Source organism: Muntiacus reevesi, chromosome 4, assembly GCF_963930625.1.
Source record: "Muntiacus reevesi chromosome 4, mMunRee1.1, whole genome shotgun sequence".
Classification (NCBI taxonomy): Eukaryota; Metazoa; Chordata; class Mammalia; order Artiodactyla; family Cervidae; genus Muntiacus; species Muntiacus reevesi.
The window spans coordinates 44,369,534-44,387,444 of record NC_089252.1 but is presented as its reverse complement, the minus strand read 5'-3'; the positions used below and the strand labels follow the sequence as shown (position 1 = coordinate 44,387,444).

Below are 17,911 nucleotides of genomic sequence, written 5' to 3'. Positions count from 1 at the left end.
TTATACTTGCTAACTATGTGCATATAGTCCTGAATTTGTAAAGTGTAAATTTGAGTACAATGTTTAAGAGTTTTTTTTTTTTCTTTAATGCAGACTTTGCCTGGCAGAGACAAGTTGCCCTCAAGAAGATAATTATCCCAATAGTCTGTGTATAAAAGTAAATGGGAAGCTGTTTCCTTTGCCTGTAAGTTGGTTTTTATACACCAGGCTTTTGCTTGTGAGTTTATTATAAATGCTAACAAGGCTTAAAAATCGTGACTGCTTAGTGCCAGTGAACAGTCCCAGCATTAAATACTGTTTTCCATTAGAGAGATTCATGGCTCCTTGTGGAAGTGGCAGATTCCAGGTCTGGGGGAGATGGAAAAGATGAGCTTCAAGCATCTTGTGCCAGGAAGCAAGGAAGCTGTGAGAGATTCTTAAGATGATTTCAGAAGGCATAGCAGCAGGGCGGGACCTGTAGGGAAGGACAGTAGGGCAGCATGTTGCAGTGGGTGTCTGGATGAGATGTGAAAGTTAGAGGCTGCTGAGGACAACTGGACATGCTGATTGAGGATTCCAAGCTTGAGCCTTGACGGTGCACACCCTTGAGAGATGGATGCAGTGGTGTTTGATTGACAGCCTGTTGAGAGAGAGGGGGAGACACCTTCTCTGTCTCCCTCTCTGTCTGTATAGCCTGTTTCTGGCCTGATAGATGTCAAATCTTAAAATAACAATTGTTGAACAGGAGTATGTATCTGGCTCCACTGAGGTTTGAACTAAACTTCAAATTTGCTACAGCTGTGTGGCAGTAAAACTGTAATCTCAATAGTAGAGCATGACCTGTTTTTCATAGTGGTTATGTGTCTTAACTGAAGAAGTGCTGTGAGAACAGTGATTCTCCCATGATGCTAAGCTGCCGTATTCAGCAAAGCAGGCACCATTTGACATGGAGATGAGGTGACTGTTTAGCATTCCTGCTGAGTGCAAGATTTGGCTCTGAAATAAGTATATGAGCAACAGCTGTGAGCAGCTGAGCAAGCCAGACAACAAAGTCTAGAAATCTCAGCTCTACCAGGGCCAAGTGATTGTAGTTGAACCCCAAAGTGACAATGGCCCGTGGCCAAGGTCAACCCCTGTACTCGAAGATCTGACTTATTGGTTGTCCAGAGTCTCATTTCTATCATATATAGCCTATGGATTTATTTGATTTACATGGTCTTGTGCATGTTCAAAACCCAGGGGGAACATTTTGCATCTTGGGTTTCTGGTTGTAAGCAACAGGGATCTCAGGAGCTGTCTTTTATCTGGATGAATCATATAAAGATCTAAACCAGGGGAAGAAGCAGGCTTACTTGGATCTAAAGGATGCCACTAGGTGGCCAGATAAGATTTTGGAATGATAGCACATTTTCCATGGCTTTTCATTTCCAATTTTCTTTGTCTTGGATGGGCTAAGATTTCTTTTGACCTTTGACTTTTATTGCTGTTTAACTCTGTCACTCTCCTTAAAGAAATATCTGACTATGATAATCTTCTTGGTGTCTATAGAACCACCTGGAAGATCTGTCTAGTATTAAATGATTGTGCTAGTTTTGGGGAGTTGTGTCTCTGAAATATGTGAGGCTGTACTTAAACTCTGGTATTGCTGCCGAAAATACGATGGTTACAGAAGTGTACACACATGTTCCACAAAATATTCCAAGGGGACCAGTCAGTGGCATGCTTTGGTAAAAATTCTGTCTTTAAGATCTACAGCACCACTGTGGATAGCTCTGAATTTGTCATTCTTTCAGGACTGATGAGAGAGAAAAACTTAGGTAGTTGAACACATTCTCTGGGACACTGTGCTCATCACTGCTGGTTTCTCTCCACAAACACTAACCAACCCTTGAATACTTACACTAGGGATGTTGGTGAACATACTGACTACTATGCGGTGAGTCCCACACTCACCTCTGGAGCCAGGGTCCTGCGGTAGCTCCAGGGGCACATGTGAGGGAGATGAAGAAATGGAGCATAGGACAAAGGATGTCAAAAAGGATTTCAGAAACAGAAGGCAATGGAGAGGTGGTGGGGGCAAGGGGGAGCTTACCTGACACTCATAGGGTGGTCCCAAAGATCAGATGCCAGCCTTTCCCAAAGACATTCTTCATCTTTAGCCTTGTGAATTCCTGTGGGACAGCGGACATAAAGGTACATGGAACTGCTGGAGAACTGCTGAGACCTTCCCTTGATCCACAATTGAGATATTGTAATATCCCAATATTGGGATATAGATTGCGGTAATGTAATATGGGCATTGACTGGCATGTTTATGAGAATCAGGTGAGTATACTGCCACCTTGGGATAAGAATTGAGCTCTTTACCACCATGGAGATCTTCAGGGACTTTATTCCAATTGTAAGAAGCATCAGCAGGCCACAGAGAAGTTTGACATGTGGTCTTTGCCCATGATCCTGGTTTATTACACAACAGATCTTGGAGGAATGAGCTTTGACAGTCACGGGATTTCCCATTAGGGCTCTGAATAAATTTGAATTTGTGTCCTGGAACAAGTCCCTGTCTGTATGACAGTATGCAGTATGGATCCATAGTGGTTGGAAACTCTGCTGCATGAACAGAGAGTGAACTGAATGGAAAATGGTGTTACCTTGATAATAGCAGTGTGTCCCTGGATAATAAGGGTCAAATAGTGATGAAAGCAGCTTATGTGCTTTTTTTACCCAGATCAAGATGATGACTTTTAAAAGATACTTTTATCCATTGATTTTCCAGTCTCTTGATAACAGCGATGACAGTAAGCAGCTCATAGCAGGGCTTGTAGAATGACATGTGCATTGAGGGCAGACTCAAGTGAAACTGCCTGCAGGAATATTCCCCGTACCTCCATCTTTGACCCAAATGCTGCCGTTGTACAGACTGACCACCCAATGAGGAAATTTTGTGTTTTTGAGGGCAAGAGAGAGGGGAAAAAAAAGACCCTCTTTGCCTGGAGAGTTTTGAAAGGCTAAATTATTTTTCCTTTTAGACAGATTTTGAGAAATGGATGTAAACCTGTGGAGCTGTGAGGTTGGGGGTGTGTCGGGGGGTTGACGTGGGGGAGTATTTCTTGTAGAGATTCCAAAGAATGGAGAGGATGTGTGCTACAGTGCAGCCGGCAAAAATCTCTTGTGTTTCCTCTCATTGCAGTGGGAGACATGTCAGTACCAGCGCCATCATCTTAATGTATTCTCTTTCTGAGTTTGTGGATTTCTTTTTCCTGATACATAATTTTTTTCCTGCATATATTAATTATGCCGATGGTCTGCCTCACAGTAAATCTGGTATAAAGTAGAATCAGAATTTTCTTTTGTTAAAACGAACACACACATGCTCCAGTGTGAAGAGATTTCCTTGGCCTAAGATGGGATAATATTGGCATCTAAAATATAATACTTAAGTAGACTCAAAATTTTCAAACATAAGTGAATTCATAATTATGCTAAAACAAACCATTGGAGGTTGCATCAACTCATTGCTCTAAAAATTGATAAAAGAGAATTATTGATTTCGGAGTAACCAAATGTTGATGTGGTCAAATTGTTTATGGAAAGGTTTAATACAAGCAAAAGGAAGAATGGATTAAAAAAACCTTTTTTTTTCTTTTTTTTGGTAATCCCTGAATCATATAATGGATCTAGGTAACCATGATCAGTGGATACTGAAACCACTAGGTCACAGCTAGATGGGAGGGATCAGGCTGACATAAGCTGAACTGACCGACCTTGCCATCCCTGAAAATGGAGCAGACAAACATTACACACCTCATGACGTGGTACAATAGGAAGTCCGTAGCTTCTCTCTGAAATCTTTGTCTCTGAAAATTTGAACCTGAATCTAGTCAAATCTATGCAACTAATTGCCAGCTTAAAACATGGAGTGTCACATCTTCAAACTGTGAGGAAGCAGTCAACCAAATCCAGAAGATGAGAATATTCTTCAGATCAAGGGCCCTGGGTCCCCAACAGAACAGTAGCATCAGAGACAGAGCAGGAGTTGGGGCAGAGGGTGAGAGAGTGTAAACATTATTCTTTAGTACCGAGTAAAGGAGACTTCAGAGACAGCTGAGCACATTGTGAAGCTCTAGTTTGGATTCTGATTCAGACTCTTAAAGGGACATCTTATATGTCAAACTGTGTATGGATAAAATAATGTGTCTGGGATACTTTATATAATACTCTGAAATGGGCGAAGACTACTTATAAGTACCCTATTGAATTGGGTGATAGTTTGTTTAGACTTTTTTCTCTAGTTTTGTATACATTTGAAAGTTTCAGTAATAGAATAAAAGACATCTTCAAGGCAGATGAGAAGTTACAATATAAACTAGATATTAGGCAATTTTTAAAATCATGGTTAATTTTGTAAGGTTATGATACTGTTTTTATTTCCTGAGGTCTTTTAAAGATGCATATAAAAGTATGGGTCCAGTCACATGTCTGGAAGTTGCATTTAAAAAGTACTTGGGCAAAAATAAAGGTGTATATGTGTGGAGTCCCCTTCATAGATCATAGCCTTGTCGTGGCAAAGGGGTTTGTGTAACTCAGTGAAGCTATGAGCCATAGCAGTCAGGGCTGCCCAAGAGGGGCGGTTCATAGTGGAGAGTTCTGACAAAATGTGATCTATTGGAGAAGGGAGTGGCAAAATACTTAAGTATTCTTACCATGAGAACCCCATGAACAATACAAAAAGGTGAAAGATAACCACTGCAGAAGATGAGTCCCCCTCCCAGGTCTAGGTGTCCAGTATGCTACTTGAAAGAGCAGAAGACAGTTACTAACAGCTCAAGAAAGAATAAAGAAGCTGGGCCAAAGTGGAAACGACGCCCAGTTGTGGATGTGTTTGGTGGTGAAAGTGAAGCCTGATGCTGTGAAGAACAGCATTGCAAACAACCTGGAATGTTAGGTCCGTGAATCAAGGTAAATCGGATGTGGTCAAGCAGGAGATGGCAAGAGTGAACATCAGCATCTCAGGATTCAGTGAACTGAGATGGGCAGGAGTGAGCGAATTTAGCTCAGGTGACCATTATGTCTACTACTGTGGGCGAGAGTCCCTTAGAAGAAGTGGAGCAGCAATGTTTTGTGCAGTGATGGGCACAATAAAGGGCAGAAGTGGTCAGGACCTAGTAGAGACAGAAGAGATTAAGAAGAGGTGGCAAGAATACACAGAAGAACTATACAAAAAATGTCTTAATGACCTGGATAACCACGATGGTGTCGCTCATCCAGCGCCAGACATCCTGGAGTGTGAAGTCAAGTGGGCCTTAGGAAGCATCACTTCGAAGAAAGCTAGTGGAGGTGAGGGAATTTCAGCTGAGCTGTTTCAAATGCTAAAAGATGATGCTCTTCAAATGCTGCACTCAGTATGTCAGCAAATTTGGAAAACTCAGCATTGGTCACAAAAAAAGATCAGTATTCTTTCCAGTCCATAAGAAGGGCAGTGCCAAAGAAAGCTCAGACTACTGGACAGTTGTACTCATTTTGCATGCTAGTAAAAATTATTCTCAAAATTCTTCAAGCTAGACTTCAGCAGTATGTGAACTGAGAACTTCCAGATGTACAGCTGGGTTTAGAAAAGGCAGAGGAGCTAGATGTCAAACCCACTGTTTTGTTGGATCATAGAGAAAGCAAGGGAATTCCAGAAAAACATCTGTTTCATTGATTATGCAAAAACCTTTGACTGTGTGGATCACAACAAACTGGAAAATTCTTAAAAGAGATGGTAATACCATACCACTTTCACCTGAGCAACTTGGATGCAGGTAAAGAGAGCATTTTTATCCCTCACAAGATTTTAATAATTCCTTTGAAATTCCCCAACTTGCTCTTTTTAAAAAATTTTCAAAATTCGTTTTCCCTCTTTGTCACCCCTGGTATTTGAATGAATGCGAGTTCCTAAAATGAATCAGTATAAAAAGATTCAACTTTATTGTTTAAGAAAGGAAAAAAAAAAGATCATAGCCAATATGGCAAGATCTCAGCACCTTTGATTTTAATGGAACATGGAATTTTCGTTCTTGTATTTTTCTGAATTTGTAAAATATTCAACATTTTTGAAAGGTTATTTTCCTCTTCTGGGTTTTGTGTGATTTCTGGGATAAAATAAGAGAATTTAGTGTGACTGAAATTAGGCAAGATACTGTATTTGGAGAAAATGTTTGCTCCTCTACAGAGAATTTTAAATTGCTTTTCTTTTTTATGGTTATAGGGCTATGCACCACCACCTAAAAATGGGATTGAACAGAAGCGCCCTGGACGCCCTTTGAATATTACATCTTTAGTTAGGTTATCCTCAGCTGTGCCAAACCAGATTTCCATTTCTTGGGCATCAGAAATTGGAAAGGTAAAGATTCTTTTCTCTGAGGAGCATGAAAGTGATTCCTCTAGGTGGTATTGATTTACTTTGCTTTTTCTTAGGCTACTAGTGAAATCTCGTTCACTTTTCTGTTTTTAACCCCCAAAAGCCGTAATTTTCAATTCAGGGTAGAGATGTGAGATTCTTTTTTTCCTTTTTCTTTTTTTTTTTTTGAGATGTGAGATTCTTAAAGGTTAAAACTTTAAGGTTTCTTCAGTAGCATCTCTCTGTTATCTTCCAAAGGAGATCAATACCTTAACAGTATTTCTTAAGTTAATGGTTAATCATGCTTGTGTTTATGTGTGTGTTTTAAGTGGTATTTTAAGAAAGTGGGAGTTTGGGCTACTGTTATATATTTATGAAGAGGGATGGAGAAAGCTTTATGAGGCTTTGGGGGAAATGGTTAAATGTACTCCTGTTGTGATTAGACATAATCTATTCCAGCCTTTATATGCACAGCTGATACTTAAATAACGTGAGCATCTTACAATATTTACTTATATTTAGTAGAAAATATTTACTTAGATTTGTATTAATTCCTCCATACTTTTAGATTGATGAGCCTGGGTTTCTGCAGATTCTTAGTCTTAAAAAGCTTTTTGTCAATTATGAAATACTGATGAATACAACAAGGGATTTCCATTTTAGAACTGCTTATTTACATAACTGAAGTAGTAGAAATGGAAGAGAGTTCAGTTAATCTCTGATCATCTGCTCTAATGTCGGAATCCCATAGAAATAAAGGACAGCTTTCCTGTCTATGGATGGGGAAGTTGAGTCACGTTTGTAGCCAGAATTGATTGGGTTTTATCACCGAGGTAATTGCCAAGCTGGACATAATGAATATTTTGTATTAATCTTTGGCCTGTACAGATACTAGGACCTCTTTAATGATTGTTCGCTTTAGCTCTCATTTCTGAATTTTTACTATAACTTGTTTATCTAAGACACTGATCCCTAATATTTTTTATTTGCATGAACTTAAATGAGCAGTGATGTAGCACTGGATAAGGATTCAGGAAATCTTGGCTTAGTCTCAACTTATTTTGAACAATAGGTAAAATCTTGAGAATGGGCATTATATACAAATATAAGGGACATTATTAACTGAGCAAGTACTAATGCTTTAATGTTTAGTGAGATGATAAAGTTTTTTTTTTGATAAAGCTTTTTGAGAGAAATTTGAGCAGGAAAGCAGTATATCTTTTTGAAATGATTATAACCTTATAGATTTTGTCGTTGAGTAAATAATTGCATATATTGAAGGCTTAACAGTTTTTTGTTTTTTAAATCCCATATTATGGCTGCCCTGGTAGCTCAGCTGGTAAAGAATCTGCATTCAATGCAGGAGACCATAATTTGATTCCTGGGTCGGGAAGATCCTCTGGAGAAGGGTTAAACTACCCACTCCAGTATTCTTGGGCTTCTCTGATGGCCTAAGTGGTAAAGAATCTGCCTGAAATGTAGGAGACAGACCTGGGTTGGGAAGACCCTCTGGGGAAGGGAAAGGCTACCCACTCCAGTATTTTGACTTGGAGATTTCCAAGGACAGAGAAGCCTGGCAGGCTACAGTCTATGGGGTCTGAAAGAGTCAGACATGACTGAGCGACTATCACTTAATGGAAATAATATTCTTTCCTTGCAATTGTAATGATTAAATTTGTATACTCTTTTGGGTAGTCAGATATGTGAAAGGACTGTGGCAGGATGTTAAAAATGATATTTAAAGTATTTGGTCTGGCAACTGTTAAAAGTATTGTAGAATCAATTGAATGAATATGTGTAGTGAACTGGTAAGATGGGTTTTAAGTTTTTAAGTAAAATTATATATCATCTCTTCATTGCTTCATAAATACCTCATGAAAGTTCCTTTGTGCCAAGTCTAAGAGGGTATGGAATTGGATGCTATTATTTTCTCACCTTGTATTTTTTATTTTTATTATTTCTTCATGTGTCTTATATACTACAGTAGCTGCCCTTTTTCCAGTAAAATGCCCATTTGGAAATAGCAATTAATTTGTCAAATTTTTTATCAAAAGAAAACTGATTTGGGGTTCATGTTAATAATTTGCCTAAGGTCATGTAGCAGGTGTCTGCCAAAATTAGAACTGTGGAACTCTGGATTAGAAATATTAATTTAGACCACAGGTGTTTGAACTTTGTTTCTGTAGTGGAACTCATTTTTCATTGAATGTGTTTTCCCTATTACGTAAAAAACAGAAAATTCTAGTTAGAAGTGTTCATAGAAGGGTGTATTCTCATTTATACTAAGGTGGCTCCTAAGGTACCAGTTTTGCTAAGTTAGAAACAAAGTTTGAAAACCATTGATCTGAGCATTTTATTTTTCGCATAGATGTTTTAAAGTGGTAAGTCATTGAGAAATACCTTTAGTAGGGTGAAGCATTCATCTTCCCTAAAGTAACTGAGTTGTTTGTTCCCTTCCCAGTCACTGACTTTCCTGTATAAGTTATGTTGAATGTTGTTTTTAGAAACCAGAGTTTCTTAGACAAGTGTTTTATGTAAATAATTGTTATCTCTCATCTTTAATACAGATTATCTTTCTTTGTAGAATTACTCCATGTCTGTGTATCTTGTACGACAGCTCACATCAGCCATGTTATTACAGAGATTAAAAATGAAAGGTATTAGAAACCCTGATCATTCCAGAGCACTAAGTAAGTATTGTTTGTAAGACTGAGCATATGAGATGGCTTTAAATGGAAATTTTAAAAGCTTCACATATACATCCATACAGAAACAATTTGGGAATAATTATTAAAAACCAAAAATAAATTATGAGTTAAAAATACTCTTAAGAATGGAGCTGTATAAATTGAAAAACTCTTGTCTTAGAAACTGCTCCCCCCCCCCCAAAAAAAAAGAAACCGCTCCCAAGAGGATGAAGTTTGAATCTCAACTAATATTGATATTTTATCTTTTCATAAGAAGTTACTTTGGTAAATGTCTGTTGGCAGTTTTGATGCCTGCGTTGGGAATAGGAATGCAAGTCTTCAAGTCCTCCAGTGTGTAGTGTGCTATACTTTTAACTTAAAAGGTCTTTTTGCAAAAGAAATGTTGATATCCATCAGAAATAATATTTGCCTTCTGAGATGTTTTATTTTGTACTTTGATACTTCCATGCTGTATAATAATAGAGGAAAAAATGTGTAACCCAAGCTGTAAATAATTTAGTAACTGATGTTAATTGAACGAGACTTTTTTTCTGGGAAAGAGAATATTTTTCCCCCGTTACCTCCCATATCACTGAATGAACCAGAAAGGAGAGAATCTGTGGGTTGGAGAGGGAGCCAAGTAGGGCTGTTGAAATGGTATTTTGTTTCTTATTCGCAAACCATTTCTCATCTCACACAACACAGCGTTGATCTTCCTGTCTAGAACCGAGAGCCAGGAGAATTCTCCCACAATTCTTACTGACGAAGGTTCCACTCTTTCTCGTTCCAGTCCTGTTCTCCCTTTCATGGTGTTGAGAATTAGGCATCTGAAGGCAGTTTATGTATTTATTAGTTTGTGTCAACAGTAACTTGTATGTATTATGTGGTGAAGAAGATAGCAGATAATCCTGCATCCATAGTGTGTTTTCAGTAGTCAAAGTATAAAAATATTTTACCTTCTCTTAAAAAGTATAAGAATATTTTATTTGTAAAATTATTTACAGATTTAACAATTATTGGAAATTAAATGTACTCCCTAATTAAAATAGTCATACATGTGTTTTAGAAAAGTACTGAAGCTCAGAGTAGAGCTGTCTTCCCTAATTGTATTGTTCTTAAGTCTGAAACAGCTCTCTGTTTTAAAAACTCTTCCTTACCCACAATTTTACTTTTAAAAAGAGATCTTAAAAATTTGATTAAACATGTCATTTAGAGTTTGTAATTCTTTAACCTAATACTGGAAGTGTGGCTGAGTGTTCAGTACATTAATACTTAAAATTTTGTTTTTGTAGTTTCTTGATCTATTGAAGTGTTTGGGAAATTTTAAATAAGATGGCATATATTTCTATAATTCTGCTCATAAGTCACAATTTTTTAAGCGTTGTGTTTATTGTTGATTTTCCCTCAAGTTAAAGAAAAACTTACTGCGGATCCTGACAGTGAGATTGCTACCACTAGCCTTCGGGTGTCCTTGATGTGCCCTGTAAGTAAAGCAGCGAAACATGCTGAGGCATTTTGCTTTTTTATAGGTTCCTAATTTTCCTAAAAAAGTAAGTATGGGAATGAATGATACAGTATAAAATTTTGAACTTTTTTGGTTTCCCATTCAAGAATCTTCATGGATAAGGATTATAATTCCAAAGAAAGCAAGCATTCTTCAGGCAGTGACTAAGCAAAAAGAGACGTAAAAGGATATTGTATAGAAGAGGAAAGAGAGCTTTAGGTTCACAGTAATCTGTCACTGCTAATTATAGATAATCCACAGCTAATACTGAACATAGAGGGTTGACTCCTTTTATCAGCATATAAATTGTGTTGAAAAATAGCAACAAAATTATTAGGACCTAATGCTAATTGATGGAAGAAATCAGGAATAGTGGATGAAGGCTTCTTTAAAATCACTGTTGGGAAGGACCCTTTCTGGATGAGAGGAACTTTATGAGAAAAGTCCTGGAATTAGGAATTTATGATATGGTTGGGGAGGAGGGTTGGGTTTGGCAACCAGCCACCTTTGTGTACAGTTTTTTAAATAGAAAGAGAGTTGTGTCAGAGAAAGGGATAATTTGTTGAGCTCGTATTCGTGCTTCTTAGACTGTCTTAACTAGCAAACCTGTATGGAGTTGTTCCCATTTTGCCGATGAGGACCCTGAGACTGAGAGGGGTTGCTAACCCAGATCACACACTTAGGTTATAGTAGAACAAGAATAGGAGAAGGCAAAGGCACCCGACTCCAGTACTCTTGCCTGGAAAATCCCATGGACGGAGGAGCCTGGTGGGCTGCAGTCCATGGGGTCGCGAAGAGTCGGACACGACTGAGCGACTTCACTTTCATTTTTCACTTTCATGCATTGGAGAAGGAAATGGCAGCCCATTCCAGTATTCTTGCCTGGAGAATCCCAGGGACGGGGGAGCCTGGTGGGCTGCCATCTATGGGGTCACACAGAGTTGGGCACGACTGAAGCGACTTAGCAGCAGCAGCAGCAGAACAAGAATAAAGAGTTTGGTCTTCTGACATTATTCCAGTTTTCTTGACAAGGTAACATGTTGCCACATGGGACCAAAAATATAAATATTCTGATTATAAATCTACCTCTCTGTTATTCTGGAAAGCAGTATTTGCAGGTATCTTTCTTAAGCTTTATTATGTATTATCATTTAGTTGAACTTACCTTTATTGGAAAGGGATAGAATTACATGAAATTGGGATTGCTTCCAAATTGGAAATCTGTGGTTATGAGCAGAGAGAATGTCTGCAGGAAAACTTTAATGCCCTGAGGTGGCAGTAGAGGCCCTCGAGGGCATGTGTTTAGACCCAGGGTCTTCTCTAGGCACTGAGCATCAGTTCATTTGAGTGTCCTCACAGTACCTTTTTCTCCTTCCCATGTTAAAATTGATAGTAAATTGAAACACATGAAATTTCCATTTTGTTAGTCAGAAACAGTTTGGATATTAGAAATTTCTTAATGGTTTAACCCTAGTGTAATTGGCAGATGCTCATTGCTGGCTGTATTTTAAGCACAGCCACTGTTTGGGAATGGAACTTGTGTTACCTTTATGTTTTAGTATGTCAGTCTCAGTCTGTTGTCAGGAAGAAAGCACTTCTCTTTACCAAAGAGCACTTCTCTCTGCTTCTCTTTACAACTAAGAAGTTGCACAGTTACAGAGTGCCGTGTTCTGTAAGTTTTTTTTTTTTTTTAAGCATTTTTGTTTGTGTGTGTTTTTCCTCTTTTCCTTCAAACACTATGCTATTCTACATGACAACAACCAAAACAATAACCAAATTGTTGGATTCTTGGACATTCAAAACCGTGAAAGTGGCGTATTGAAGTGGTTGGGATTTCTCCTGTATAAGAATAGGTTCCTTTCAGATGTGTCAGTTTTAAGAAAACCGTCAGTTCTGTTATTTGAAGAAATAACAAGATCCTGTTTAAAGTTCATTAAATGTTTTCTTTCTCTGCTTACAAGTGAGAACAGATCTGTTTTGAGACTGTCTTCTGAGCTTTTCCTCAATATTCATTCTACCTGATTTTTTTCAGAACATTTTCTAAGAAAACAGTGAATGGTACTCTTCAGACTGTCCTAGTGTTAGCATACATTGGGTTGATAACTGTAGGATGTGGTATATATCATTAGAAAATCAAGCATAGATGTTTTGAACAAACTTAGCAGATAGATGATGGAACTTAGATTATGAAAGTAGTTTTAGAGGCAGAGACACTATAGCGAATGGAAATAAGACAGGAACTAGGATGGTGATGGGAACTGGATAGGAAAGAAAGGATTATAGGCAGTTGGGAGGATAAGCCTAAAAAACCCTGGGTTTATTAGGCAAAAATTCGGGAAAATGATAGTTTAAGGTGGTGGGAGAAATGTTCTGTTTTCATGATCTGTGAAATGTTCTGTTTTGTAAAGTGATTTAGAGTAGACATGAATGTGGATAGTGAGAGTGTAGTCTATGATATCTGTCCTTGTGACCTAAGGGAGCTCTATGTTTTCAGCACTAGTTGTTAAAGAGGGATCTGATTGAGTGTGTATAATTAACTTTTTTAATACAGTATCGTAATTTTACACAGAATTGAGATTGGACTGAAAACTGACCTTTTGTAGTCCTGTAGCCACTGCTGAGTTTTTCAAGTATGCTAACATGTTGAGTGCAGCGCTTTAACAGCATCTTTTAGCATTTTAAATAGCTCAACTGGAATTCCTTCACCTCCACTAGATTAGTTCATAGTAATGCTTCCTAAGGCCCACTTGACTTCACACTGCAGCATATCTGGCTCTAGGTGAGTGACCACACCATCGTGGTTATTCCTGTCACTAGGACCTTTTTCGAATAGTTCTTCTGTGTATTCTTGCCTCCTCCTCTTAATCTCTTCTGCTTCTGCTAGGTCTTTACCCTTTCTGTCCTTTATCATGCCCATCCTTGCATGAAATGTTCTCTTGATCTCCCCAGTTTTCTTGAAGAGAGCTCTAGTCTTTCCCATTCTGTTGTTTTCCTCTACTTCTTTGCATTGTTTACTGAAGAAAATCTTTTTATCTCTCCTTGCTATTCTCTGGAGCTCTGTGTTCAGTTTGGTGTACATCCCTTGCCTTTGGCTTCTCTTCTTTCCTCAGCTGTTTGAAAAGCCTCCTTGTATAACTACTTTGCCTTCTTGGATTTCTTTTTCTTGGGGATGGTTTTGGTCACCACCACTTGTACAGAGTTATGAACCTCCGTTCATACTTCTTCAGGCACTCTACCAGATTTAATCCCTTGAATCTATTCATCACGTCCATTGTCTAATCATAATTAGTTATTATTTGGGTCATATCTGAATGGCCTAGTGGCTTCCCCTACTTTCTTCAATTTAAACCTGAATTTTTCAGTAAGGAACTCATGATCAGAGCCACACTCAGATCCAGGTCTTGTTTTTGCTGACTGTATAGAGCTGCTCCATCTTCAGCTGCAAAGAACATAATCAGTCTGATTTTGGTATTGACTATCTGGTGATGCCCACGTGTAGAATCTCTGTTGTTGAAAAGGGTGTTTGCTATGACCAGTGCGCATGCTTGGCAGAATTCTGTTAGCCTTTGCCTTGTTTCATTTTGTATTCCAAGGCCAAACTTGCATATTACTCCAGGTATCTCCTGACTTGCTGCTTTTTCAATTCAAGCCTGTATGATGAACAGGACATCTTGTTTTGGATCACTGCCTTGTCGGGGCGAAGGGTCTTCTGTAACTCAATGAAGCTATGAGCCGTGCTGTGTAGGGCCACCCAAGACGGTTGGGGCATAGTAGAGAGTTGTGACAAAACGCGATTCACTGGAGGAGGGAATGACAAACCAGTCCATCAGATAGATTTTCTATCAGAGTAAGAGAACTGGTTATAAACTGAGATTTTTTTTGTAAAGGGAATATACAGGGAAGTTTGAAAGGCTTTACAGAATAACTTGGTCTGATCTAATCTGGATGTTATGTATCTCTTGATGTTCGTATTCCTCTACCAATTGGAATAAGAATTGAATAGAGAACTCGGTTTATCAATATACTGACACTTCAACATATGTGATTATATGAAAGTAAAAAGTTTTCTTTCTTAAGTGAAAAATACATTTGCAGTTCATATCATATATACGAGACTGACTAGTATAGATAAGCAAAGATTAATAACCAAGTAGAAAATCAAGAAGGTTTTGAAGAGACAGTTCTTGAAAGCACAAATGACGCTTAGAAGCTATAAAAAGCTCTGCTTCACTTAGAAGTGTATCACAAAGCTATAATGGGGTGTTTTTCTCCTGTCAGATTGGCAGAGGTTAAAGGATTCAAAAACTGCTATGTTGATAAGGTTGAGGGGAGCCAAGCACATTAATACATGTATAAGTGTAAATCACTAGGTAATTTCTGTGAAAGTTAGTTTGTCATTGGGACAAAAATTACAGATATACTTGGACTCAAAATTTTTCCTTCTAGGAATTTATCCCATAGCTATTTATTGCAGCATCATCTGTAGTGATAAAGGATTAGAAACAGTTTAAATATAAGTACAGAATTGTGTGAATTGCATGCCACCATTTCTGTGAAAATATTTTTTAGAAGACACGCTTGATTATGCATAGACCCTCTGTGAAAGGACATGCAAAAGATGGATGGCAGTGGTTCCCTTTAAACAGGGGAAGAGATGAAAAGGAAACATGTTTTCATTTTTTTAAAATTTATCTATTTTTAATTGAAGGATAATGCTTTAAATGTTTTCATTTTATATATATCTTTGTCTACCTGTGATTTTACAAGTTTTACTTACTTTCAGAAAGTGAAATGGTCTTTTAAAAATTATAGCTCAAGCAGTGAATACAAATACAGTATATTGGAGTCTTGATGGAAATAAATTCTGGCTTGAATTTCTTTTTCATTTTGTTAGTCTTGTATGACTTCTTCAGATTTTTATGACTTGAGGCATTGTTCTCCTTTCTGAAATGACTTTTCATGTTGTCTTCTAGTTAGGGAAAATGAGGCTGACAATCCCATGCCGTGCTGTGACTTGTACACACCTACAGTGTTTTGATGCTGCCCTTTATCTGCAAATGAATGAGAAGAAACCCACCTGGATTTGTCCTGTGTGTGACAAAAAAGCTGCCTATGAAAGTCTAATTTTAGATGGGTAAGTATATCCCAACATAATACTTAATTATACTCAATCTTATTTTTAAACTGTAGTTAATGGCCCTTCTATCTTTACAATATTACAGTGTTGGAGGCAAGAGGGTGAGTAGTTTCCTTTTCTTTTTCTTTCCATGATCATATTTCATTACCTATAGGAAAGAGGGTAAAATCCACTTAGTGATGTCATTTTGCTTTTCTAGAACTAGAAGAGCAATGAAGTCTCTGCAAAAACATACTAATTAAGTGGTAGGGTAAATAGAGTTGTGTTATGCAGCTGGTAAGTTTCAAATGGGAATTCACTTGTAGGTTTTTCTGACTCTGGAGCCTAAACTCTTAAACAGTGTTGCTCATATTGTGTATGTTGAAATTAAGGAAAATAATACAACCTAATTGTTAGTAAGTAGTGTGTGTATACATTATCATTTTCATTCAATATAGAGTGAAAAATAACCTAGATCTTTAAAGGTAATTCTGCAGCAGGTTTTTTGAAGTTTGAAAAGAGTATTACTATAGAGAGGAATGAGACAGTGAAGAGTGGTGGGACTTTTTCTGTCTGTAAACTTTTACTTTTAAACTTGCTTTGAAATAATTTAAAACTTACCAAGAAATTATTAACAGTAGCATACTGTGTCAGTTGTTAACATTCTGCCGTATTGTTTTACCACATTGCCTCCTAATTTGTATGTATTTGTGTGTGTGTGTGTGTGTCTGTGTATGGAGAGAAGAAGACGATTATCACTGTTCTCAGGAACCTTCGAACCATTTGAGAAGAAGTTGCATGTTTCATGCCCTTTTGCCCATGCATATTTTAGGGTGTGCTTCCCGGATACTTGACACTGTGTCGTGGGTACACTGCTTATCGTTAATGTGTTTTAGAGAGTTCCGGAGGTTTTATTTGAACAAACACTAGTTTTTTTGTCAGAAACTTCAAGATTTCATTTTTCCCCCCTTTCATTCATGCAGTTCTTGATTCTATTATGCATTCTTTTATGAATTCTTTCAACATATTACATATTAATTACTTGCCTGTGTCAGGTCTAAAATGGAGACAATAAAGAATTGTGTAGTAAATGTTAAGTGCTGTAAGGTAAAGAGTGGAACTCTGTCAAGAGACCTGGGATGGGGAAGAAACTGCTGGTGGGGAGTATGGGATCGCATTACTACACCTCACCTGATCGTTGGTCAGTAGGCTCACCGACACTTAATGAGTATTATCTCTTCATAGGTTTAGGACACTGCCTCCGTCATTTAAAAATTTTTATACACAAGTGTCATTTCTGCACTGTTACTTGTGCCGTTGATCAAAGTATTGTTCAGTATAAAACTTTTAATTATTGGATTTCTGTTATGCATTAATATCTCTTAGGCCTTATGAATCAGAATTTTCTTGACCGTCATTGCAGTTGGCCATATTCACTTGAATGAAAGCATTCTTAAATTACACAAATCTTGTTTTGATTTTGATTGGAATTTTGTTTTTCATATAATTTCGGAAAATACATATTTAAAGTTTTACATCTTCTAAGGAAGGTAGTGTTTTTCCTCATTCATTTTATCAGTTTTATTGTGGTAGAAGAGCTATCCCTATTTAAAGTGTACAATTTGATACATTTTGACCCCATATATACCTGAAATATCATTAAAATATGACAACAAATATGTCTGTCACGCCTGAAGTTTTCTCAGTTCTTTTGGGGCTCCATGGACTGTAGCTCACCAGGCTCCTCTGTCCATGGGTTTCTAGGGAAGGTACTGAGATGAGTTGCCGTTTCCTGCTCAGGAGGGCTTCCTCACCCAGGGACCAGGCCCGTGGCTCCTGCATTTGCACGTGGATTCTTTAGCTCTGAGCCACCTGGGAAGCAAGGTGGCTGGAGAAGAAAGTGGCAGCCCACTCTAGTATCCTTGCCTGGAGAAACCCATGGACAGTATGAAAAGGCTAAAAGATAGGATGCTGGAAGATGAGCCCCCCCAGGTCAGAAGATGTCCAGTATGTTACTGGGGAAGAGTGGAGGGCAGTTACTAATAGCTCCAGAGAGAATGAAGCAGCTGGGCCAAAGCAGAAATGACATTCAGCTGCAGATGTGTCTGGTGGTAAAAGCAAAGTCCAATGCTATAAAGAATAATAATGCATAAGAACCTGGAATGTTAACTCCAGGAATCAAGGTAAATTGTATGTGGTCCAGGAGAAGATGGTAAGATTGAACATTGACATTTTAGGAATTTGAA

General features: G+C 37.9%; 1 protein-coding gene across 8 annotated transcripts in view; it reads left to right on the top strand.

The window, feature by feature from the left end:
• Positions 1-17,911, top strand: part of PIAS2 (protein inhibitor of activated STAT 2) — a 98,461-nt gene that overhangs the window by 49,093 nt on the left and 31,457 nt on the right. For all 8 annotated transcript variants that reach the window (XR_010662906.1, XM_065932651.1, XM_065932646.1 and 5 more), the window contains exons 5-9: positions 94-184; positions 6,227-6,361; positions 8,943-9,048; positions 10,455-10,528; positions 15,523-15,683. Coding sequence is in view for 7 of the 8 variants with exons in the window: in XM_065932651.1 (XP_065788723.1) it covers positions 94-184; positions 6,227-6,361; positions 8,943-9,048; positions 10,455-10,528; positions 15,523-15,683 (567 nt within the window). In the remaining variant the exon portion in view is untranslated. The remainder of the gene's footprint in view (positions 1-93; positions 185-6,226; positions 6,362-8,942; positions 9,049-10,454; positions 10,529-15,522; positions 15,684-17,911) is intronic.